The 25345-nt window shown below is 37.6% G+C and overlaps 2 protein-coding genes across 2 annotated transcripts; one reads left to right on the top strand and one right to left on the bottom strand.

Annotated features, from left to right (window-relative positions):
* The first annotated feature begins 7323 nt into the window (after window positions 1-7323).
* On the top strand, window positions 7324-10152 carry LOC104587612 (FT-interacting protein 1-like). The gene has a single exon (XM_019196039.2). It carries the CDS (start codon window positions 7459-7461, stop codon window positions 9862-9864), a length of 2406 nt encoding a protein of 801 aa, XP_019051584.1. The 5' UTR covers window positions 7324-7458; the 3' UTR covers window positions 9865-10152.
* Window positions 10153-13115: 2963 nt separating this feature from the next.
* LOC104587613 (chaperone protein dnaJ GFA2, mitochondrial-like) lies at window positions 13116-24101 on the bottom strand. Its single transcript, XM_010245297.3, has 18 exons — window positions 23913-24101; window positions 23724-23823; window positions 23554-23628; window positions 23113-23204; window positions 22916-22999; window positions 22766-22804; window positions 21222-21332; window positions 20807-20854; window positions 20605-20692; window positions 20388-20452; window positions 20169-20243; window positions 17853-17925; window positions 16401-16492; window positions 16220-16291; window positions 14370-14426; window positions 14114-14162; window positions 13577-13643; window positions 13116-13469 (listed from the first exon to the last, which is right to left on the bottom strand). Exons 1-18 carry the CDS (start codon window positions 23973-23975, stop codon window positions 13358-13360), a joined length of 1362 nt encoding a protein of 453 aa, XP_010243599.1. The 5' UTR covers window positions 23976-24101; the 3' UTR covers window positions 13116-13357.
* Window positions 24102-25345: the final 1244 nt, after the last annotated feature.

The following is a 25345-nucleotide window of genomic DNA, read 5'->3' as shown; positions in this document are numbered from 1 at the left end:
AGTATGATAGTTGAAATTTTCCTTTAAGTCTGTGAGCCCATCCGCAGATGGGAGGCTAGGCTTGTTTGGCCTTAAGGGCAATTTCAATCAGTTAATTATGCCATATTTCTCAAAATTTTGATACAAACTTTATCTTTTAGAAGACAATTAAAGTAAATGTACTTGTTTCTGTTTCTAGGAATTACTTTTCATCTAAAATTAGGCCCTGTTTGGTAGTACATTTGAAAGTCTAAGAAAATAAGAAAAGTCTTGAAACGTGTTTGTTTGGGGTGTTTTTTACTTTAAAAAACATAAAGTAAAAATATAAAAAACACGAAAAGCACGAAATCAGCTTTTGATACTTCATGCTTTTTGACTCTCTGGCATACTTTATACTTTCTAAAACGTGTATCAATCACATGTGTAATACTTATACACCCCACCATGTGATAGCATATACAAATGCCACGTGAAAGCATAGGCATGCAATATCGTTAACTTACCTTTTAGGTGCCACATGACATTCTTCTATGCCGTTATATGGCATCCCCAAATTATTGATTTACATTCAAATACCACGTGACATCTATATATGATACCAAATGGCATATACATGTATAAAACATTTTGTTGTACCCAAATACCATCATTTACTTTTACTTTGAAAAATATGTTTTTGAAAAATTTTCATATGAAACCAAAAATATACTATGTACTTTATATGAAAGTACAAAGCATAAAATACCACCAAACAAGGCATTAGATTCCAGTAACGGTTCAAAATTTTGCCCAAAAATCTTGAAACACAAAATCTGGTTAATTTGATTTTGTTGGCCTCACATGGAATCAATCAAAATTTTGTGAAATTTTAGTGAAACTGACAAACATGTTTGATAGGTTAAGAAATCCCAATCTTGTCAATCATATTTTGATTGGTTCACTTTAATCATTCAAAACAATGTGATGGGGCACATGAATGTAGTGTTTAATCAAGCTGTGTTTGATGGTTCATACTCACATCTACGAAGAGCAACTGATAATAATTCTCCATGACAGCAAAACAAGAATTTTTCTGTTTGTTTGAAATTGCTGGTTGCAGTCAACTATCAATACATATTCTCTAAAAGTTCATTTTCTTTTCTTTTCTTTGGGCAAATTGTTGAAACCTCCCATGGAGTTTGGTAGTTGTAATCACCTCCCTTGTACTTTTTGACATAGTTGCAAGTGGACCCATTTTGTTAGAATCCTTTAGCAAGAGGCACTAAAATGTCCAAAATACCCATGCAATTACTTTTGACCAAAATGTTTATTTTTCTAAATTTTTTATTCATATCAACCACTACCCCAAGCCTCTCCGTTCTCTTTTTTGAAATTGATTTATTTTTCAAACTCATCGTTTATATCAATCGCTCAAGGGTAAAGCTACAACTTCAAATTCTCATTTTTTTTGTTGTTCATAAAGTTTTTATTTTTTTTATCCGTAGAAACCAACCTCAGTAGTAACTGCAACTGCATGGGTATTTTGGACATTTTTATATGTCGTCTTTGAAGATTCTAACAAAGGGTCTATTGCAACTATGTCAAAAAATATAGGAGAGACCATTGCAATTACCAAAATACACTTAATTGTTGCTTGAAGCAATTGAGGATCATGCATTAACTAAATGAAACAGTTAGGCCTTAGCTGAAAACTGATAAGTTGAATTGTGACAACCATCCTTATCTTTTCCATTAAACCAAACTCTGAAATGGCAAGATGATTTCCGTTTCTTTGGGTCATTTATTGCATTCCAAAGGCATTCCAACTTGGGAAGAAAACCCATCAAGGACATCAGTTAGGCCTTACTGTCCTCTCAATGTTCTGGATTTCTTAGGATGGTATGAGCAGCAGTTGGTTTGGTTGAAGCTGTGAAGAAATTGATTGATTAGTTTTATACAAGAAGTCCAGAAACTAGAAAGATAGACAGAAACCAGTGGACGGTGCGTTTACGTGAGCAAAAGATGAAAGGAGGTTGGAGTTTGCACGCGACGAGGGAGGGAGAGTTGGAGAGAGAGAGAGAGAGAGAGAGAGAGGAGAGAGGAGAGAGGAGAGAGGAGAGAGGAGAGATAATATCCCACTCAGGCCGTTACATTAAAACAGTCTCCACTTGTACAGAACTCTCGCCACTTGCTGAGATCCTCTTGAAACAGAAAATCTTCAGAAGTGTGGACTGGCTTCTGGGCTGCTCCATCTTCACTGATTGATTGTTGGTAATAGCCCATGCTCATTAATGGACATTAAAATAAAGGGTAAATTGAATATTACTACTACCTGTAATTTGGGGCTAGTCTCATTTTAGTATCTGAAACTTTAAAACTTGGTATTGCAGTATTTGAATTCTCGGAAAGAGATTTAGACTGTCATCTTTGTAATCCTTTTTCCAGTTATTTAATCCATAACAGGGGAGGGGGGGGGGTTTAGACCACCATTGTTGTTGAGGAAGTTGCAGTCATCAAGGAAGACAATTAAGTAAAATGGTCTCAATAATATTAAAAAGGGTAGTTTTGGCATTTTAAAAAAATAAGTCATATGTTGTCACATGCTACAGATAATAGACGAACTATTAACAGTAGGTACTAAATTTGGTAGTCTTTTGAAATTTAGGTAATGCAATGGCACCTTTTGAAAAACTAGTACTAATATGTAATTTACCCTAAAATAAAGGGTCATCTGCATGTCAATGATCCAGATGTAAAGTTGTTTAGCTGGGTTTGGTTTTAATGTCAACGGTGTAAAGAGTTGTTGATTGGCTCTTGGATCCAAGAAAAATGATCATGAATAGTAGAGAACAACTAATCTCCAATTATGGAGTTGCATTTAATGAAATTGTTGTATGGAACTAACAAAACCAAGAACAAGAAAATAATGAGCAAGTACACAATACAAAAAAAAAAAAAAAAAAGTAAAGCAAATTGCTGAAACCTCCCCTTTTAAGTTTGATAATTATAATCATCTCCCCTAAACTTTTTGACATAATTGCAAGTAAATCCCTCTGTTAGAATCTTTTAAAAAGAGACACAAAAATGTCCAAAATATCCATCAATTACTACTAAGGCTGGTTTCAACATAAAAAAACAATAAAATTTTATAACAACAAAAAGATAGAGAATTTAAAGTTGCATCTTTACATTTGAGGGTAAATTTGAAAAATAAATCAATTTTAGAAAAGAGATTGAAAGGGTTAAATAAACATTTTGGTCAAAAGTGTAACTGTATGGGTATTTTGAATATTTTCATGCCTTTTTTTTTAAGATTCTAATAAAAGGTTGGGCTGAGGTTGAGGTTGAGAAAAGATTGGGCTAGGTCCAAGCCCAGCCTGATAAATTAAAAAGTCCAAACTTTTGGGCCCATGCCCATCTCGAATACTGAAAATCTAAGTCCAGTAAAATTGCAGACTGGGTGGGTCAGAAATTGCTCATTGACCTATTTATTTTCGCCTGAATTTGATTTTGCTTACCATGGAATCATTATTGGTGGTTCAGTTTTTGGTGGTCTGACTCTGAAATAGTTCAGTTGGTAGAAGTAGAAATGTGTGAGCAATTAGACAACACCCACTTATTTTACCAACTTCTTTTCCTGATTGATTTGGTTCTCTGGGTAATGTTTAAGGACTTGGGGAGGGATTCAATTACTTTTGCCTGCTACACAATTGTGCTGAAATTGATTACCCACGACCACCAGGGAGTAGTTAAAGTTGCATAAAAAGAAACAAAGCTTGGTATGGTTGCTGAGGATGGAGGAGGCAAATCGTCCGAGCTCCTTGTCTTCTTTTATGTATAATTGTTATCTTTACCATAGGTCACTCAGTCCTCATCCTCAATGTGTGTGCCCCTCTCTGTGAGAGAGAGAGAGAGAGAGGTACTGTCTTTCTCAAAGGAATTAACGGTAGATGCATGAAAGCACTCGTGATATTCTAATGGGGAATCCCTTTCCCACTGGTCATTGGTTGGCAGTATCCACTTTCCTGTGTCATACAGTAAAAAGGAAAAAGAAAAGAAAAGAAAAAGGAAGCTAGGATTATCAAAATGCATCAGATATTGAAACGATTTTCCCAAATCAAAACATGGATTTGATCATTGGGTTTGGATAGTTGGTTTGACCTGAGCACTGTATGGGATCACTTTTGTGTGTTTTTTTTTTTTTTTTTGCTTTGATACCACTGTTGCATCCATAATATTTCTAAAGGGCACACAGAAAAAGCTTTTAAAGTTTAGACTTGTTTTCACCAGCTGCTTTCAAGTGTATCAATTTACAAATTAGGATAATTGAGAGACAGACAATAAAATTCACTCTTAAAACATTCTAATCTCTTTTAATCTTTTTATCCATCTTTCCTCCTTCCTTTCTTTCTTTTCTACTGTCTTTAGTTTGTCTTCTTTCTTGTTGTGTGGCTACTCTCCCTTCACACCCATATGTATAGTATATGTATTCATATAATGTTTCCCAATTACTAAACCTAAGTTTACCTCCAAACCCACTAACCAAACTCTCTCTCTCTCTCTCTCTGCTGCACTAACAAAGCCTCATTAATCTTCTTACTAGAATACTGCTTACTTTTAGAAGTACTCATTAAGTATTGCATTAAACCTCAGCAAGGATTAGGAATCCCAATTCACTTTACTGACTTTTGCCGGGTGGACACTGAGAAATGAAGGTGGAACATCTTTGAATCCGTAGCCAAGTCTCTCTTTCTCTGCATTTCCAGGAATGTATTAAAACCCACAACAAAATTTTTGGTTCTCATGAATGTTTCCTTTTTTGCAGATCCAAACTAGAAAATGTGTCAAACCAGAAAAAAAAAAGAGCTTATATAATTATAAAAGGAGAAAAAGAGGAGCAAAACGCACAGCATATTCTACTTTTAATGCCACAGAGACAATTCTAACAGTGGAAGGAAAGGGTATTTCTATTTTCATTGGACAGTTCAGGATGACTCGATTGTGGGTGTGTTTGTAATGTACAACTACCAGTTGGGCTACGGGTACACATGGTAGCAATGTTTACAGAAAACGGGACAAAGAGCATATTAAGTATTTGTATTTAAACTGCTCCCATGCTGCACATATTGAGATTGATAGAGCAAACCACAAAGCTATTGTCTCCTCACTACAAGAGTGCAACTGGGTCCTAGACTCCTAGTTTGGATCAGGATAAGAGTTTTCTAAACCTTGGAGCTCTTTTCCACATGACCTCTCTCTCTCTCTCTCCTTTCTTTCTTTCCTTTCTTTATTTGACTAAACATGATTTATTGAAAGCGTTTGGGAGGATGACAGCCAATTCAGACTGTCCCTCAGATTGAGATTCCCAAATGTATAAGGTGGTCACCTCCTCAGTCCATGTTAGCTGTATACCCAGAAAGTTTTGAGCTAATGAATATCAAAATCTTATATACTAAATGTTGGCCTTAGGTTAGTTTTGCCATGCTTGCTAGCCTAGAACTTGCTCCATGATTTCTGGGCTTTCTAACTAAGTCAGAATGGCACTTGTGAAGGAAAAAGCTCCCAGGAATTATTCTATTGTGAAACCTCTCTTTATACCTAAGTTTAAAAAAAGAACCTTCTCTTAAATTATAAATCCCAAAAAAACCAATCAGAGAGCCTTGAGTAGAAAATTTTCTTTATTGAACCTATTCATCTAGCCAAATGGCCAAAAAAGGACCTATTCAGCTATTCAGTGATCATAAGTAAAAAACCAAGATAACTAATTACTAAAAGAGTGACCTTTTTTTTAGAAAGAGAGAGAGAGAGAGTATGCACCCTGTTTGTGACAGGATCTGGGTATAAAAGTAGAGTGATCGATGCTGGGATCATCATCATCTTACGTTTGATAGCTTCATCTGCATTTATTGCATCTCAGTAACATGGATCACCTTCAACTCTCCATATGAACCCCAAAAAAAGGAAGGAATCAAGGGATGATCTTACGTTACGTTTACTCAAAAAGTGGTTCAAGGTTGTGTATGCATATTATATTATTATACACCCAGAATATTAGGCCAGAGGCACATGTGATTGAAGCCACGAACCTTGATGAATGATGATTACATATTTGAGAAGAGAATTAATTGGCAATTACATATAAATCTCAGAGCCATGAATGGAGTGAGGTAATAATAAAGCAAAGTAAAAGCATCTTTGATAAGGGTCATCACAGGGCCAAAAGCTTTCGGTTTTGCTTTTGCTTTTCTTTGAACTCCCACTCTGCTTTCCTCTTTATATATTTCTTTTGTTCGCTTGCTTTCTTTGTCATTGGTTTTGCTGCTTAGTGAAGAAAGGGATGTCCCTAACCCCTGATCCAGTAGGAATCAATCCACATCCACAGTGGAAATTCCTAGACACAATGAAGGGTATTCTGGGTACTGCAGCTGCCAACAAGAATGTAAACCAATCTGATTGTTTACCAAAGAAATGGTGCCACTGACCCAGAGAATCTAATTAATAAGCAAAAGGTGATCTTTGTCAGCTGAGGTAAAGACTGGGAAAATCTTTATCTTTTGGTTGGAATGAGAATTCAGTTCAGGGGGGAAACCAACATATGAGTAGTTAACAGTGGTTTCATACTAAAGAAAATTGATCTCTGGTTCGCTTTAGTTCTTTTAAACAAAGCCAATGGCTTTCCCCCCATTTCCCTCCAGAATCCAGACCCGCCTTCGAGCACCCTCTCCATTAAAGCAACTCTTTTTTTCCTGCACACGACCAAAAACAAACCCTGCCACCTGAATAAAAACTAATGTGTAGGAGACCCAGATCAGAAGAACCTCAGCATTCCTTTCTTTAGCCTCTGTTTTTGCTAATTAATTAAGATCCCTTTGCTTCAGAATCGAGCTTCGGGTTTCTTGCGAGAGGCTGTTTCCTTGCAGCTTCTCGCAGCAGAAAAGCAACAACAAAGAGACTATGAAGCTGGTGGACGCCTATCATCTTATTCCCAGAGACGGCGAAGGATCACCCCACTTCATTTGTAGAGCTTGACTCTGAGAACCAGAGAATCGGATTCGGCACACTTCACAAAAACTTCAATCTAAACAACCCCAATAGTCTTCATCAACACAACAAGAGCCCAGAGGAGTTCGATCCCTGCCCTGGTTGCAACTCTCTTGGGAAGGTAAGGATTCATGGCTCTAATATTTCAACAATAAGCAGAGGAAGCTTTGCATTTTGCAACAGTTCCCATATTATATTAGAAAAAGAAGTGTTTCTTTTCGTAAGTGGAAGTCGAGATTGGCCTGAAAATTTATATTTCATCTGAATCCGAACTAACAACTGTTTCTGATAAAACCAGTACCATTTTTACTACTACAGAATTATCTCTATCTGGAACTGCTGCTTCAGTGACCGACTACAGTTGCTGCTGTCGACACTTTCTGGCTCAACTGCAGTGGCTGATTAATACTGCTGACACTGCTGGTGCAGACGAAGACTGCCGGAGGTAGAGATTTAATCATGCACCAGATCAACCCACAAGCCCATCCTAACAAACCTGCAGACGACTACAACTTGAAGGACACAAGCCCCCGCCTTGGAGAGCGATGGCCAAACGGAGGGGTACGAGGTGGCGGAGGGTGGATGAGCGGAGGAGACAAGTTCACCAGCACTTACGACCTCGTCGAACAAATGTCCTACCTGTATGTTCGAGTGGTAAAATCCAAAGACTTACCCACCAACTCCATCACTGGAAGCTGTGACCCATATGCAGAAGTGAAGCTGGGGAATTACAAAGGAACGACGAGGCATTTCGAGAAGAAAACCAACCCTGAGTGGGACCAGGTCTTCGCATTTTCAAAGGAGAGAATACAGTCATCAGCGCTGGAAGTCTTCGTCAAGGACAAAGAGATGGTAGGAAGAGATGACTATCTCGGGAAGGTGGTGTTCGACCTGAATGAGGTGCCGACGAGGGTGCCGCCTGACAGCCCTCTGGCACCTCAGTGGTACAGATTGGAGGACCGTCGGGGGGAGGGGAAGGTGAAAGGTGAGATCATGCTTGCGGTCTGGATGGGAACACAGGCGGATGAAGCCTTCCCAGAGGCCTGGCACTCAGATGCTGCCACCATTCATGGAGAGGGTGTGTTCAACATCCGATCAAAGGTCTATGTCTCACCCAAACTGTGGTACCTGAGGGTGAACGTGATTGAAGCGCAGGATGTACAGCCCAACGACAGAAGCCGGGTGCCGGAGTCCTTTGTGACGGCACAAGTCGGCAGTCAGGTGCTGAAAACCAAGATATGCCCGACTCGTACCACAAACCCACTCTGGAACGAAGATCTGGTCTTTGTAGTGGCCGAGCCTTTTGAAGAACAGCTGCTGCTGACGATCGAGGACCGGGTGCACCCATCAAAAGATGATGTGCTTGGGAAGATTACTCTGCCACTCAACATCTTTGAGAAACGCCTGGACCACCGCCCAGTTCATTCTCGTTGGTTCAACCTCGAGAAATTTGGGTTCGGAGTGTTGGAAGGAGACAGGAGAAAGGAGCTCAAATTCTCCAGCAGGATTCACCTCAGAGTGTGTCTGGAGGGTGGTTATCATGTACTTGATGAATCAACCATGTACACAAGCGACCAACGCCCGACTGCAAGGCAGCTCTGGAAGCAGCCGATCGGCATACTGGAGGTAGGAATCCTGAGTGCACAAGGACTGCTACCCATGAAGATGAAAGATAGCCGAGGCGCCACGGATGCATACTGTGTCGCCAAGTATGGACAGAAGTGGGTACGAACCAGAACGATAATCGACAGCTTCAGTCCCATATGGAATGAGCAATATAAATGGGAGGTCTATGATCCTTGCACCGTGATCACGCTCGGAGTTTTCGACAACTGCCACCTGGGGGGCGGCGAGAAACCAGCAGCTGGCGGTGGCCCTGCGAGAGACTCACGAATTGGAAAGGTAAGAATTCGGCTGTCAACCCTTGAAGCAGATAGGATCTACACCCACTCTTACCCACTTCTTGTTCTACACCCATCTGGGGTGAAGAAAATGGGGGAGCTCCAGTTAGCAGTTCGATTCACTTGTCTCTCATTGGTTAACATGATATACCTCTACGGTCATCCTCTGTTGCCAAAGATGCATTATTTGCATCCTTTCACAGTGAACCAAGTAGACAGTCTTAGATACCAGGCAATGAACATAGTGGCGGTGCGGCTGGGACGGGCGGAGCCACCACTCAGGAAGGAGGTTGTGGAGTATATGTTGGATGTGGACTCCCACGTGTGGAGCATGAGAAGAAGCAAAGCTAACTTCTTCAGGATCATGTCACTGCTGTCTGGTACAATCTCTGTGAGCAGATGGTTTGATGATGTCTGTCACTGGAAAAATCCCATCACATCAGTCCTGGTTCATGTGCTGTTCCTGATACTGATATGGTACCCAGAGCTCATACTTCCAACCATCTTCCTCTACATGTTCCTCATCGGGATATGGAACTACAGATTCCGCCCCAGGCACCCACCTCACATGGACACCAGACTTTCATGGGCGGAGGCAGTCCACCCAGATGAGCTAGACGAGGAGTTCGACACATTCCCGACGTCTAAGCCTCATGACATAGTCCGAATGAGGTATGACAGGCTCAGAAGTGTAGCAGGAAGGATTCAGACAGTGGTGGGAGACATGGCTACACAGGGGGAGAGACTCCAGTCTCTGCTCAGCTGGAGAGACCCAAGGGCGTCCAGCCTGTTCATAGTCTTCTGTCTCTGTGCTGCAGTTGTGCTGTACGTTACCCCATTCAGAGTGGTGGCGTTGATCCTCGGCCTATATATGCTTCGCCATCCCAGATTTCGCAGCAAGCTGCCTGCTGTACCAAGCAATTTCTTCAAGAGATTGCCAGCTCGAATGGACAGCATGATCTGAGTCCTGATGAAGTGATGAGAAGAGAAATGCAAACAATAATATATTTATATACCCAATATTATATTGCTGCTGCTACTGAAAGAGGTCTGCTTAGAAGTTTCATAGTTCTAGTGATCAAAATGTTCCTTGTTTGAGAAAATTTCAAAATGTTTTCTGGGTTTCTATTTGTTTATTGTTGTCTCTCTCCCTGAAGAGAGATGTTTGTATAATACAACAAGGCAAGCATATTTGCCTTCAAGGCTGCTGATGCTGGTTTCTGTAATGATAAGTTCCATTAAGTTCTGTCTATTCATTGATTCTTCCATGTTAAATATTTACTTTTTAATTAAGTTTTTGTCATAACAACAGACTCCAACCAAGAGAAAGAACTCAGCCAGCTCAAGAAAAAAGCTTTGTGAAAAGAACTACATATTAAAAGAAAATGCAATAAGGATCTTTTTTTTATTGTAAAGGAGATTTTATCATTTTATGTATAAACAATTAAATTATAGGAAAGAAATTTCAGCTTTTTCCTTCTTTTAGCAAATGATTTCGGGGGGAAGAGTCAACAAAATGAGCATTGAATGGGTTTGGTACATAAACGTCAAACCATTGGGCAAATACCTTCTGTTTATGGAAGAAAAATCGGGGAAAAATACATTGCCACGGGCGAAATGAACTAAACTTTACATTAAAAGAAAATCGTCAGAACTTTGAACAGCTAACATAATTTGCGAAGAACACCGATGTAAGTCCTATGAATACTTTGGACCGCATTGAACCAGTCCAATTCAATGTCTGGACCGTTGTTCAAATTGGTTCAAATTGGCACAACAGATTATAGATCTCAAGTTGTGATAATTGAGTAACCCAAACACTTTTTTTTTTTTTGGTGGGTGGGGGGATTACGTAAAACTGACCATGATTTCAGTTTTCTTTAAATTCACCGTGACTTTTTAAAACCTCGAGAGAAGCACATGTCAGTTAGATCACTGTAGTTACTTTTATTGGAAACTTAAACATTTAAGTATTTTACATGACCAAACTACTCATAAATTGCCTATCAAACTTATTAAATATTTTCATAACAAAACTATCCCTTACCTGGGCCCGGCCGGAACTATGCCTACAAATTTTAGAGCAAGTCTAAGCCAAATATTTCAAGCCCAGCCAAGGCCATACTTACTAGCAAGGTTCAAAATTTCGTCACGTATCGGCCGACATGTATCATTCCGACAAGCTTTCAGCACAGTACATAGTACCAAATTGAATGTGTCGTATCTATTCATCGTATCGATGTCGTATTGTGCCCGTATCATTGAGTATCGGTGCATTTCAGCACCGTATCAGTCGATACGCTACCAATAGCGTATCAACCAATACAGTACAATTTTACTGTGGTGGAATCGCAAATAAAATTCCCTTAGAAAGAGGGCTTCTAAACCCATTTCAAAAGCCAGAAGCCCTCTTTATTTCCCAAACCCTTCAAAAAGTTGTTTAACATTTTTAAAGACTCAAATCTTGTAAAAAGTTGCCAAAACATCTATAAATTTGCAAGATTCAATAAGTTTTTCAAGGTTGTAAAAAAATGAGTGAAAATAAATGTTTTTTCAAATTTCTTTTACATTTTCAGCCAATGTTAAAAAAGATGAGGGGAAAGAAAGTGGTTTGCCCCCAGACCCTTCGGCCCCTCCGCTTCAACAAGACCCCCCTTTTAACAACTATTATGCATTTTTATTGTTCTTATTATAAAAGATTTTTATTAAAGATAAAGAAAAAAAATGAAATCCCCCCTTCCTCCTTCCTCCTCTTAAGGAAGCTTTCACCTCCTTGTGTTCGAGAGGCTTACGCCTCTTGCATTCTAAACTATGCTTCACACCTCTAGGTAGTGGAACGCCTCTATGTTTTAAAACATTGATATTTATTTTTTTAATTTTAAAAATAAAACATGCAAAATAATTATTTCATCTATTATGTCCATAAATCCATTCAATTTTTTGTTACATATTTACTTTTCTTAATTTTAATTTATTTTTTAGAATAAAACATACAAAATAATTATTTGAATAAAAATAAATAATTATTTAGTTTTTACAAAATTAGAATAAAACATGCAAAATAATTACTTGATTTTTAATGTTCATAATTAGATAGTATGTTTCTGTTCCCGACTTCCTGTTTATTGATTATAATATGTTTTTTTTCATAAAACCCACTAAAACATATTATTTTTATGCATAAATAACTCATTTATGTTTTATATTTAGAGATATTAATGTTTATGAGTATTTATAAAATTTCCATGTGTTTTAATGTGTATCTTAATTTTTTGTCCATATCCATGCGTATCCAAGGTGTATCCCAATACGTCTCTTAAATTTGCCTTTCCGATACTTTGAACCTTGCTTACTAGCTTACTTATGTGCTGTATTTGAGAAATCAGGGGTGATGTAAAATACTTAAGTGCTTACATGGACAATTTCTATTAATGCTCATGAAAGGTGACTCAAACAGAAATCTAACGGAATAAGAGTTTTGGACAATAAAAACTCACTGTCTGGAGGTTTTGAAAAGCTTTAAGAGAAATGTGAAAGTCATTGAGTTACAGATGATATTCCTTTTTTTTTGTTTGCATTTACTTCGACGACTGTCTTCCCCGTTGTCTCAATCAGTTGTATCATTTATGTTGACTCTGCTAACGTGCTCTCCTCTTTTACCCATACAAGCCAACCATCGAAAATCCTTGGCGCTTCACAAATTCAACAAAACCTCATAACTTTAAAATGTAAGGCGTGGTTGTGACTTGTGTCTTTCATTTCTCTCTAAACATATTGGTTTATGGTGTTTTGGGTTCACAGTTGGTTTATGTTTTGTTAGTTTCTTTTCTTTTCTGTTTGTCTTCTTCGTGTTTGCTTTCTTTCGTGAATTAATGAAATTTCTTTAACAATAAAAAAAAAACATTGGGTCCTTTTTTTGTAGGATATTCATCAAAAGGGTTTCACTTTTCTTTTTTTGATACATGGAAGGTGAGAGTTTTGCTGGTTCAAAAAAGTTGTTTTTCACATTCACAAAAATAAGGTCCAGTTTTTCAACTACCATGTCAGTTTTAATTCAAAGCCAAGGATATAGAATATTGCATACACTTGTTTTTCTTTGATTTCTTAACCATGGCTTCTACCAAACAGTTCATCAAATACCTAACAAATGACGAACCATATGTCAGATAAACAAAAGCAATTTCCCCTACTTCATCAAATCAAGAAAATGTAAGGTAAAAGTAAAACATCTGCGGATGACATATTATCTCTTCCTTGTGAAAACATGTAAACTATATGTACATTATTAGCTCTCGACTCTGAAATTTGTGAACCTATTTCATCCTTGAGAATTTAATGTGATGCAAGAATAACAATTATATGAGGATGAATAAAATACATATTGCACAAAAGTAAAGAAAAGATGAATAGAAACCTCTCCTACAAAAATTTGAGCTACTGGGCATTGTTCATTCTACTCAGCCAGATGCTCCAACAGCAGCAGCAGCAGCAGCAGCATCTTTATCATATTCTCCCTTCTCCTCCTTGGCAAACTCTTCCATCAGCATACGCTGTCTCTCAGTCAAATTCCTGCATGGTGTTTGTGCCTTAGAAACTCCTTTCTCAAACTTGGGAAAAAAAAAGCATCCCAAATACCGAGCAGGAAACTCTTAAGATCAACAAGAATGACAACTTACGTTGGAATGCTGACAATGAAATGCACATATTGATCCCCATATGAGGCGGAGCTCCTTGTTCTAATTCCTAAAGAAAAAAATATCATGTGAAATAACTAATTAAATTTGAAAAGAAAAACCAAGAAAAATTATTGCAGATGAGACAAGTGTCATGTTGTGGATAAATTTTGATGCTCTGTAAAACTATGGTAGAATGGAGTGATAACCCTGAACCCCATGGTTCGAAAATTTTTATGCTTAAAGACAGGGATAACAAATGCAAATATTACATCTACCAGCTTAGAGAAGCAACTTAATTTTTTTTAGGGAAACTTATGGTTTGCTTCTCCTGAAAAAATTTTATTGGTTTAATGAATGTATTGTCCCTAACCCTCACCTATGCTACAGTACCCCCCCCCCCCCTGTATTGTGATAGATTCCCCCACCTGTCACTACTACCAGCTGAACAAAACCTATAAAAATTTGAGGAGAAATTACTAAAAACACCTAATTTGTAATTTGGAGGCAGCCCCAAGTCTTGGAATTTGCAGTTCTCACCTTTTTTCTTCAGTACAACCTTCTGACCAGGTTGGGTGCCTGGGCGGACCTGAAACCAAAGTAAGTAAATCATGCCAGGATATTCAAAAGTCATTCTTCATAAATAAAAATGTCCCTCAAATTTTACATGTTTCCAACTTTGGTTTGCAGACTTTATCAAACAAAAACCCATGATTTCCTTTTTGGACCATGTTAGTTTCATTGCTGAATAAGATAAATCTATTTGATTAGTAACATGATTGATATTTCAAACAACCTTGAGAACAACATTGCCTGTGAGAGTAGGGACCTGGATGTTTCCTCCTAGAATTGCCTGCACAAGGAACAAACACCATTTAATAAATGGACCACAAAGACTTTAATAAAGAATATTAATATCACTTTTGAGGGGAAAGATCCTGAAACAGGAACCAGATTGAGTCGCCTCTTGGCTTTCAAAAACAAAAATTGAAAGCCGAATCATTCAACCTATGATACCCAGGTACCTGTACAAGTATGTTGTATTGTGTTGGATACCTCAATTTTTTTAGTTTAAATTTCATATCTTATACCATATCCAGTTGTTTCCTTGCCATATCAGCGCGATATAGTTCATAATTGATGCAGATAGAAAACCAATATAAAATAAATTCAGGTAAACCTACCAAACTTGACATAAAAGAGTCAAAGAATGGTATAGGTCATGATATATTTTGCAATAGTTTAACGATCACCAAAATTACTTGAAATCAACTGAGTAAGGAAAGGAAAGTGTCAGAAGTTAAGGACTGTGTTTTGACAAGGGCAATTCAGTGGTTGAAAACATTAAACCTGTTTGATAGTTATTCCTTCGATCTGACTCTCTTAGGGCTGAGATCCTTGCAGCGCTTGAAGGAATTCGAAGAGCAAAGGAATTAAATATCAGCCGTTTGATCCTGGAAGGCGATTCGAAGGTGGTGGTTAGTTGGTTGAAGACAGAAGACAGTGGTTTGTGGAACTTTAACAATGAAAAAAAAAACAGTTCTTATGGCTGGGTAGGAACATTGAGATTCAGTACAGCTGGATGAAGAGGAGTGCCAACTAATTTGCGGATGGGTTGGCCAAGCAAGGAGTGAATAGGGAGTCTGTTTTTTGGGCTAGTTTTTAATCTTTCTTCTTTGCATTTCCTTTGTTTTCTGTTTTTGGGGAGCTAAGTTATTTTATCTCCCCTTTTGTATCCATATTCCCTCTTTTCTTTTAATTTAATGAAAATGCTGTTATTGATAAAAAAAAATAGTTATTCCTTCAATGACCTGTGGAGGAACTGATTAGCAGTAGCCAATACTTCTACCAGGAAAAACAGACTTTTGGTACAATGGGAGCCACCTGGGGAGAAGCTCGTTAAGCTTAATTTTGATGGAGTAGCAGAGGTAACCCTGGACCCTCGGGTATAGGAGTTCTGAGAAATAAAGACAGTATGATCTGATCCTTATATTCAGGGCCTGTGGGTCTGGGAGACTATAAGGGCTGAATTGCTTGCTGTGGTACAAGGTATCCAGCTTGCAAACCAGTTAGGGATAGAGCACTTGCTTATTGAAGGGGACTCTCAGGTGGTGGTGGGATGGCTGCTGAATCCGGACTCTGATTTGGGGGTATAGAGACCTCTTTAAAAAAGGCAAATGGCTAACAAGAAATATGACAGTTAGAGTCCAGTGGGTATGCAGATCAGCAATCTCTATGGCTGATTCACTTGCTAAACAGGGGGTTTCTCGGACTCTTTATTTTGGGCTACCTTGTAATCATGTTCATCTGATCTTGTAATGCTGTAATAAATCTTAAAGGAAAGGTACGCATCCCATGCCTTTCCTTGGGTCGCCTGTTACTCTTATTTTCTGGATTAATAAAATATTTATTCATTGATAAAAAATAATTTGCAAATTGAAGACTTTGTGGCTTTTCTTATATCCAGCATGAAGATCATCTACAGAAGAAAAAAAAAAAAACATTTTTTACATATTGATAATGAAACACCACCTCAAGAAACTATCTCATATTGTACACATTGAAAAAATCAGTTTGTTTGTACATCAGGGAAAAAAAGGTTTCCTGGAATAAGATGCATGCAGAAAAACTACAACTATGAATTACCTGACTGACACTAAGAACAGCATCAACATGGATGTCAGGACCTTCTCTCCGAAAAACAGGGTCTTCTCGGACCTAGAAATGAAAAATGCCATCAAACTCTTAGAACCAAACAAGGTATGACAACAAACCATTGGCAATAAGCTGAAATATAACAGATGATGAAAGAAATTAGACAGCTTGCCTTAATTGTAACATAAAGATCACCGGGTTGATTGCCTTCAGGATCTGCTCCACCACTTCTATATACTTTCATGGTTTCGTTATCATCAACTCCTATAAACAACAATGAACCAAAAGACATCAAACATTGTTATTAGGTACAAGAATATGAACGAAGATGACATACATTCATGGCATACACTAATGCCATTTAATGCTTATTTCTGCCCCCCTTCCCGTTCCATTAATTATATGGAAAATCATAAATGCCTTCTTCCTGTTTAAGCTTTGAAGGACATGTAAAGAGCTTGAAGTTGAGATGTTTTCTTAGAAATAGTTGGTCCACATCACTTGGGGTGCCTCATTAAATATACATATTCACTAATCTATGAACTTTTAGTATAGAAGTAGATAAGTAACCACATTAAACATCTAGTTTCACACAACGATGCAAGCGTATAAATCAAAGAGTAAAAGAACTTATTGATTTGAACCTTATTCTAACAAAAACTTTGTGCAACATGCAGATCTTTATAGATATCCTTACATTTTAGCCAGCCTAAAAAAGGAAAAAGTAGCTATTAACTTAAAATAAAATCTTAGTTTCATAAGCATAGAAAATAAGATATTATCAATTACAGAATGTAGACTGCTTAAATCGTTGCCAACAAAAAAAAGAAAAGAAAACCGCTTAAATGGTATCTTAATCGTTCATTTGAACCCATGATGTTCTAAAACCCATACCTGGATGTCTCAGCAAGTACCAAAATCGGCCAACCGACCTAGACCCAGATATGCATTAAGACAGAATTGAACAGTACCAGGCACAATCAGCATTCGAAGGTCCCAATGCTTACTTCTTTTGTTTATTGAAAGGCACCTAAACCTTGTATTCTACTTATCTTGAAACTACATGGACAACATTGAGTTGATATTGCAAGGGCTACAACTAAGATGGACCAACCTACCTCATTGACCAGTCTACTTTGCCTGGTTTTGAACCATTGATCTTAAATATGGTATTAAAAAAAAAAAGTTACAAGCAGAGATGGTAACATAAAAGGTCCATCACCGAATATTGTTGGTCTTGAGTTCTTGACTCCTGACTCTCCAGGATCTTGGGAGAGGTGCTTCGATACAGGTCTAACTTTCAGCATTTTCTTGCACAAAGTGGCTGCACTCAGGCTCCAACCCATGCTCTCAAGGTTGTCAGCCTGAGATTTCGCCATTGGACTAAAGCAATAGCCCCCTAATCAGAGGAGATGACACTATCTCTGAAAAAGAGGGCCATCAACACCATCAAAGAGCGAGAGAGAGAGAGAGAGAGAATAACATTATCAGAATACATAGCCACCAGAAATTGAAGAATATCTTCAACTCCATAACATTTCATAGCGCATGAAATTAAATTTAAAATAAATAATTATGATACAACTATATATTGGCCCAAAGGATAATTTAAATATATGAATACCTGGAGTTACATCCAATCTGACTGACTTCGATCCTCTCACAACACGTTCTCCTTTGCATGACTTGCAGAAATTCTGTAAACAAAATATATGGAAGATAACTCAATGCAACAGTCGAATAAAATATTCGCATGTTCTTAAGAAAGATATCAAAATAAGTAAAACCATAAGGAATGGAACAGAAGTGTAAGTAACCTCAACTTTTGACAGAAGCCAAATCATTAGAACTCACTATTACAGACTGATAAAAAAAATCACAGAAAGTTGAGATTGTAATTCCAAGTCCAGATACCAACTGGACCATAAGTACATCCCATGGATTAAATGATACTTCCTATGAGTACCAACAATTGATTTTAATTAATATTTTCTCCATTTTGTAAATCAGCTATGAAAAAAATACTACATAGTGCACCATACTGTTGCAAATCAGTTCTAGAATCAATTCAACCATAAACCTTTTTTCATCAGTCATTCAATCATCAAGGATGTTATTTGATATGGTAAGTAGGGAGGGCATGACAAACATTGTCCAGTCATCATTTCAGTTCAAATGGATAGCTTAAATCCAACTACTGAGATTATTATATGGTTGGTTTCAAATATTTCAATCATGAGATTATAACATTAGTATGCATATTTCATATTTAAAGATGACAATGGGGAAGTCCTTTGGGTAACCTATTCCACCTTGTCTTTATTGAGATGGATTCAGTATGTCTCCAATATCACATTACTATATTACCATGTTATATAGACATTTACAACTTTGTCTTTCTTCATGTTTTTTTCCTTTTTGTTTGATTGGTAATTGGATAAAAATTCATTAATTTTGTAATTTGTATAAAAGTTCAGAAATAATTATCAAAATAAAAAATAAAAATTCAGAAACAAACTTCAAACACCTGGGCCAGTCCACAGACTGCAACCCCCCCCCCCCCCCAACCCAAACCCAATACTCAAAACTTAAAAGTTTTCCTACTGCAGTCTATAGCAGCAGGACCAGGACCAACATACAATAATTTCCTATTAACCCTACCCTGGCTAGTATCTCACATTGTGTTGGCAGATCCAATAAAGCTGCATCCTAACCTTGAGGCAAAAAATCTTGCCTTTTATGAGGCCCATCACCCCTCCCCCCCCCACACACACACACGCACGCATCGCAACAACCCTAGCCAAATTGTTGTGGAGCATGCTGGAAATATACAACACTGTCTCATAAATCTACCAGTTGATTAACATCTAATAATAACCATAACTCACCTCTTAGAAATTTATACATATGGCCTTGTATGCTTTCATGACTACTATAATGAAAAGAGTACTGCTGATCAAGCAGGTTAGGTAGGCACCTTATTATCTTTAAACTATTTAGCATACCAAAAATATATGGTGTATCACCATATCATATTATATAAATAAAAAACTTTGCTGGGGTAAAAAATGGGTTTCACTGCTCAGCACTGTGGTATAACTATTTCCTTCAATACCTGTGTAACAGGGCTTGCACTCCCTTGTTTCTGTTTGATTTCTTAGTTTGTTTTTCAGCTTGTTTGATTTCTCTATACAATGCTTAGATTTGTTCTAATATATCCTGATCATTATAAAACAGAAAACAAAAGGCTTTAGAAAAAAATATAGTTTAAAACTTTAAATTTTGTTAATTTGGCAATGAAGTTCTCCATTATAAAATTGCAGACAAGGAATCAAATGTAATATCAATAGTGGCACTCCCTTACCCTCATATGGTATTTGATACTAAAACAAACACTACTATACACATAGAAATCTACTCCCACCCTTTGCATTACCTGTGTAATTACTAAACCACCTTATACCAAACCCACACAAAAAGGAGAAACCCTTTGTAAGCAAAAGGATAAGAGTAGATCTCTATTCCTAGTCCAGTATACATAGGCCTGATGCTGGAGTCTAGACATTCATGGATTTGTCCCAATATGATACCCAGCAGTGAATTTTTTTCTGTACAAAATGGCAACTAAAATAAGCTCATTTATGATGGCATTTTCTATTTCAATTCCTTGGAGAAGAAAGCTTTTTTATAATCCTTGTAGATAAAGAAAATGTTGTTGCTACTTGCTAATCTGATCATAATTTATACATAATCAATGAGCAAGGTTAGTGTCACAATCAATAATTGAAAAGAATGAAAACCATAGAAATATAGAAGATTCCGTAATATATATGTGGAACAAAAGTACTACTTTGATTTTCTATGAAGATATAGAAAAAAAAAGTGTCTCAAATGCTTGCAAATAATAAGTTAACATACAAGACATACTGTGCCATCATACCGTTACAGTTTTCCCAGTTCCACCACAATGTGTACAAGTTGTCTGCAACCTAAATGGGCCTTTTTGCATAAATATCTGTAGACATAACAGAAAAAACACCTATTAGACATAACAACACAAAATAGCACATGCACATGTTTACCCGGTGGCGCACACACACACACACATCCAAAAGAAAACTAATACAGATGAAAATAAATGATTTGTCACAAAACTAACCATTCCAGAGCCCCTACAGGGTCTACATGTTTCAGGTCTTGTCCCAGGAGGTACACCACTTCCACCTGCCTCTCCCCCAGACAAAAGAAAAAAGTTACATGAATTTTAAAAGAAAAATAATGGCATTTGGAACTCAATTAGGCTTATGGAACCAAAAAAACCGATGGACTGCACATGAAGAAAATATCTAGATAGTGAAGAAAGATTATTGTCATACCACAAGTGTCACAGGGTACATCAGTTTGAAATGTCACAGTTCTGGTGCACCCTTGAACAGCTTCCATGAAAGATAGTTCAAGAGAAACCTGCACACAATCAACAAGGAGTCATAAACATCAAAGGATCAAAGTGTGGAAAAGTCAAAAATTAACAACTTCATACTAGAAGAAAGTCGTGAAGAGATAAAATGGAATACAAACCTTAACATCTTTCCCCCCAAAGTTCCTCCGTCCAAAGATATTCATGAACTGATTTCCACAACACAATGGCACACCCAAATCATGTTATACAAAGGATCAAATAAGATGCCAACTTGCATATTAATACACCAAAGATATAAAAAAAAAGCTTAAAAGAGCGACTACATTGTTACTTAAACCATATTGATTACACAAGAAAATGCACAGAACCAGGGTGGTAACTTTTAACAAAGTTCACAAGTAAACAACATTGCCAGACCATCTACATATAGAGAGCAATAAAAGCATTAAATTCATTGCAAATGAAAATATTTTGAACAAGACGTCAAAGTTAAAATTATGAGAAGCTAAGAAGGTAGTATATATAAAGGCAAAAGAAACAAAATTTAAAGGACATTTGAGATAGAATGCTTACATCTTGGTTAAACAAGTCCTCAAATGGGAATCCAGAACCTCCAAATGGACCATCAAAGCCACCAGGACCACCACCTCCGGTAGCATGTTGCTCAAATGCATCATGACCAACCTGATAAATTTACCAAAAATATCGTGATTATAAACAGAAAAAAATATTATTACTAGTAAGAGCACAGGCAATGAAACAACCTTGATAGCAATATTAGCATGTTTGGTACTAAGAAAACAAAATGTAGTTTTGCAAAAGAATGGAACAATGGATCATTCTAGCCTTGTTCCAACTATTTGGGTCAGCTACATGAATGAAGTCCGTTTATTCCATCTTAAATTTTATTTAATAGAACAGGTACACAGATATTAATTACCTCCATCCAAAGCCTTTTTTAAACCCACATTGTCCATTTATAGCCTCCAACTTGAACCTATAATTTGCTGTCAGTGGTTAAGTCTTTGGTCTTCATAGTAGAAAAATCTAATAGATCTTCCCTTGTTTTATCACCAACGAAGTCCATCCTAACTCCATTCTGATGCACTCATTTTAGGGGTGTTACTTGGGCCAAGTTGAACTGAGCATTTGTTAAATTTTGAATAAGCCCGAGTCAGATGTAGTTGAAATTCTTCAACTTGGGCAACCTGACTTGTGTTCCAAATTCATTTTCAATTCTGTACTTTCAAATTATTAATTGCTGAATAATCTTCTCCAAAAACATGGAACTAATCTTCCCTTAATTTGATCAATTAGGCTCTAAAATATACATATAAACTTCACTCATCCAACTTTAAGCAACATCCTCCTCAACCAATCCCTAATCAAAGATAACCAACTGAAATCATGGAAATTGTCCTTCTGGGATATCAAACCACATATATTCTGCCCTGGTACAAAACTTGGTGTAAAGGCAGGGGGGATGGACATGACAGTTGAAAGGGGTTGTCAAGCAATAATCAATTGACTAAAATCAGAGGAAGAGGTCCCATCATTCATGGAGGTTTAGATTTCTGATTAGAAAAGCAAAATCTCTAATTACTAGCCTAAAATGCTAAATTAAGTGGACCCCTAGATCAGACAACAGCTTGATATCCCAATATAGATCCTGCCCTAATCCAGCTTATTTTGTAATCTTGGCTCAGAGCCATCTCAATATAGATCTAATTGACTAATTCTCACAATATTCACTAGAAAGAAAGGAGATTGCTTGAAGAAAGCATTGAAACAGTTGCAAATATTATCAATCAATAGAAATTGGTTATATTCTTAGGAGTTGTCTTTTGCCAAGTGAAACATTACAGGCTAGTTAATGACAGAAAAAAAAAAGAATTTGAGTAGAAATATAACAAAGATTCCATGATCTAATTAAACACGTGGAAAATAATCATTTAACATTGAATTTTATGTGGCTGGATAAAATAATGCTAGCATTATGTCAAGGTGTAAATACCAGTTTAACTTCAACAGAGATATATCAAAAGAAAGTAACAGGTATAATGTTGTTTCCAAATTCCAAGATAATTGGTGTTACTAAAAGGAAGCTAACTCCGCACCTGGTCATAGAGAGACCGTTTTTCCTCATCTTTTAGAACCTAAAAGACAACAAAAAGAATAGTTATATTTACATTCTCTGCATATATCATTTGAGGGATGCACATCTTTATGAACAATAATTGTTACAAAGCTAAAGAAAAGAAGAATGCCTCGTAAGCTTTTTGAACTTCTTGAAACTTGGCCTCTGCATCAGCATCTTCTTTGTTTGTATCGGGATGTAGCTTCTTTGCAAGCTGCAAAAATCATGAAAAACCAAGACAAAGTAGAAACAATCTTATAGAGAATAGTTCCATGGTTGAATGGGATCATCATAATCGATGTTATGGAATGAGAAACCAAAACCTACCGCATAGTAAGCTTTCTTAATTTCTGATGCACTCGCATTCTTGCTCACTCCAAGTACATCATAGTAGTCCCTTGAAGCCATATGCATTGACGCTTACATACATGAAAAACAAATACGTGTTATTCAAGCTTTTTTTCTTCTTTAGATCATATTGCGTTTATTTCTCTATAAAATGGATGTAATTTTTTTCAGACGGAAATATTTCAGCTATTATGTCCACCATTCTTATTGCAGAAGTCTTGTCTTCCGCCCCTCTTAGATTTATTTTGATGTAAATGCCAAGGAAAACTAAATTTTGAGTGAAGATACAGCTCAATATTTCAGCCAGGAAAAAACACTTCCCTCCATTTTTAGTTCAAACGAATGACACCTGGCTAAGTTGTTTCGATACACCGAAGAATAAGCCATCAGAAATGCAAGAAAGCTAAGTTGTTTAGATACCTGTTCCATGGAAGGACCTCGTAGGCCTCCAATTGCAATGTACAAATCCGCCCCACCGTCCGTCATTTCGTTTCACTGAGGCATCAAAAGCAACCAGATCAATTACAAGCATAAAAAAGAAACAGCAATGAACAAAAAACTCAAGCTTGAGCCTGAAAATATCAACCTACCGTTACCGCTGTCTGAATTTTCCAATCCCAAAATCCGGGAAGAATTGCAGAATCGGGAAACAAATCCCCTGCGGCTTCCATGGTTCAATGAATCATTGATCTGTTAATAACAAATAAAAATTGATGAGAATAAAATTCATCGGAGCCAATCAATCACAACCCATCTCTTACGAAAGAATGGTTGACAACCTTGGTGCCCAGAGACCGTCGGGCGAACCAGTACACCAACCTAGCACCGCCCGAGCGCACCATTTGGAAGTGGAAGTTGGAGAGCAAAGAACAGAGGCAGTGTAAAGAAACCCTAATGAGAAATCCCCGATAATTCGGGGGAAATTTGGGCGCCTGCAGTTGCTCCTTTTTTCCCCCGTTCGAATGGTCTAGAAAGGTTCCGTTTTTAGTCCCGAGGAGACGGAAAAATCCTACGTGTACCCTGGACCCCTCCACAAAATAAAGTTTTATTGGTCCACGGCAGATTATTATTTTATTTATTTACTTTTTTTTTCTTTTTCTTCAAAACACACCATGGTTTTAAAAAACGACCCAGAATCGGAATGGTTCTGGTGGTCACCGGTTTCCAAGTCGATGGTCCAACCGTCTTGTTTGAACGGATGGCCGGTTCTGGAAATAAAAAATAATTAAAAATAAAATGGCCAAAAAACGTTGAACGGGTCGACATTTCGACGGTTTGACCACCCGAGTCAATGGTTTGTTGACTTTTTCAATGGTTTTTGACCAAAGACCAAGTTTGGGGTAAAATGGAACCGGTTGTCTGGACGGTTCCCAAGCCAAACGATCCAACCGCTTAGGTCAATGGCAGTTCGAAAACCATGAAACACACTATGTTTGGTTGGAGTTCAAATATGCTCCTCACAGAGTGCACCTCTCACCGACCTCATAGCATGTTCTGGCCTTTCATCCGGAGCATCTCCCATACTTGTATTTATTAGGGAAAATTCCCGATAGGTACCCTGTACTTTAGGCTGAGTGCCAATTTAGTACTCAAACTTTAAAACGTGGCAATCTAGTACCCAAACTTTCATTTTTGTGACAATCTAGTACTTGGCGTTAATCAGCCGTTAAATAACATGCAAAAAGACAAAAATGCCCTTCAAGTGTAAACTCACAACCTTACTCCTCTGTGAAACTCCCAACCTTCCACAATTACGTACTTGTTTAACTACTTCACCGATGAAGCCCCGAAGTGCACTACGCTGATCTTCGGCGGTGTGGGAAGGGTTTTGTTGGATGACCGGAAGAATTGCATTCCTAGTAAATCAGATCAACAATCTTTGAGGGAGTGCTCTTCCAAGGTTGTATTACATGTCAACTACAACAAGTTGAAATGCGATAGCAGTGGCAGCAAGGGTGGTGCTACTCCTTTCCCTACATCGGGAGCAATGACACCCATGCCGCAACCCCCACCGCCAAGTTCGGCCTACTTACCTAGATTCTTCAAGCCTCCTCCACCACCGAAGACAAAGCATCCTATTTTACCACAACCTCCATCTCCGCATCCAACTAACAGACTAAGCAGAAGCCTCCTATTAGACATTACCTGCCATCACCACCAACCCATCATTATCCTTATGCATCACCACCACCACCAACCCATCATTCTGGTT

Source organism: Nelumbo nucifera, chromosome 3, assembly GCF_055504915.1.
Source record: "Nelumbo nucifera cultivar China Antique chromosome 3, China Antique-T2T, whole genome shotgun sequence".
NCBI lineage: Eukaryota > Viridiplantae > Streptophyta > Magnoliopsida > Proteales > Nelumbonaceae > Nelumbo > Nelumbo nucifera.
The sequence above is the reverse complement of the archived record's forward strand: the minus strand, read 5'-3'. Positions and strand labels throughout refer to the sequence as shown.

Bases quoted from the DNA above. Each gene is read 5' to 3' on its own strand.
- LOC104587612 (XM_019196039.2), top strand. From the start codon at position 7,459: ATGCACCAGATCAACCCACAAGCCCATCCTAACAAACCTGCAGACGAC.
- LOC104587613 (XM_010245297.3), bottom strand. From the start codon at position 23,975: ATGGTGCGCTCGGGCGGTGCTAGGTTGGTGTACTGGTTCGCCCGACGG. The intron at 20,244-20,387 runs GTTAGTTTTGTG...TTATGTCTACAG, and splicing joins CCTGTAGGGGCTCTGGAATG to ATATTTATGCAAAAAGGCCC. The intron at 14,427-16,219 runs GTAATTCATAGT...TTCCTTGTGCAG, and splicing joins CTGTTCTTAGTGTCAGTCAG to GCAATTCTAGGAGGAAACAT.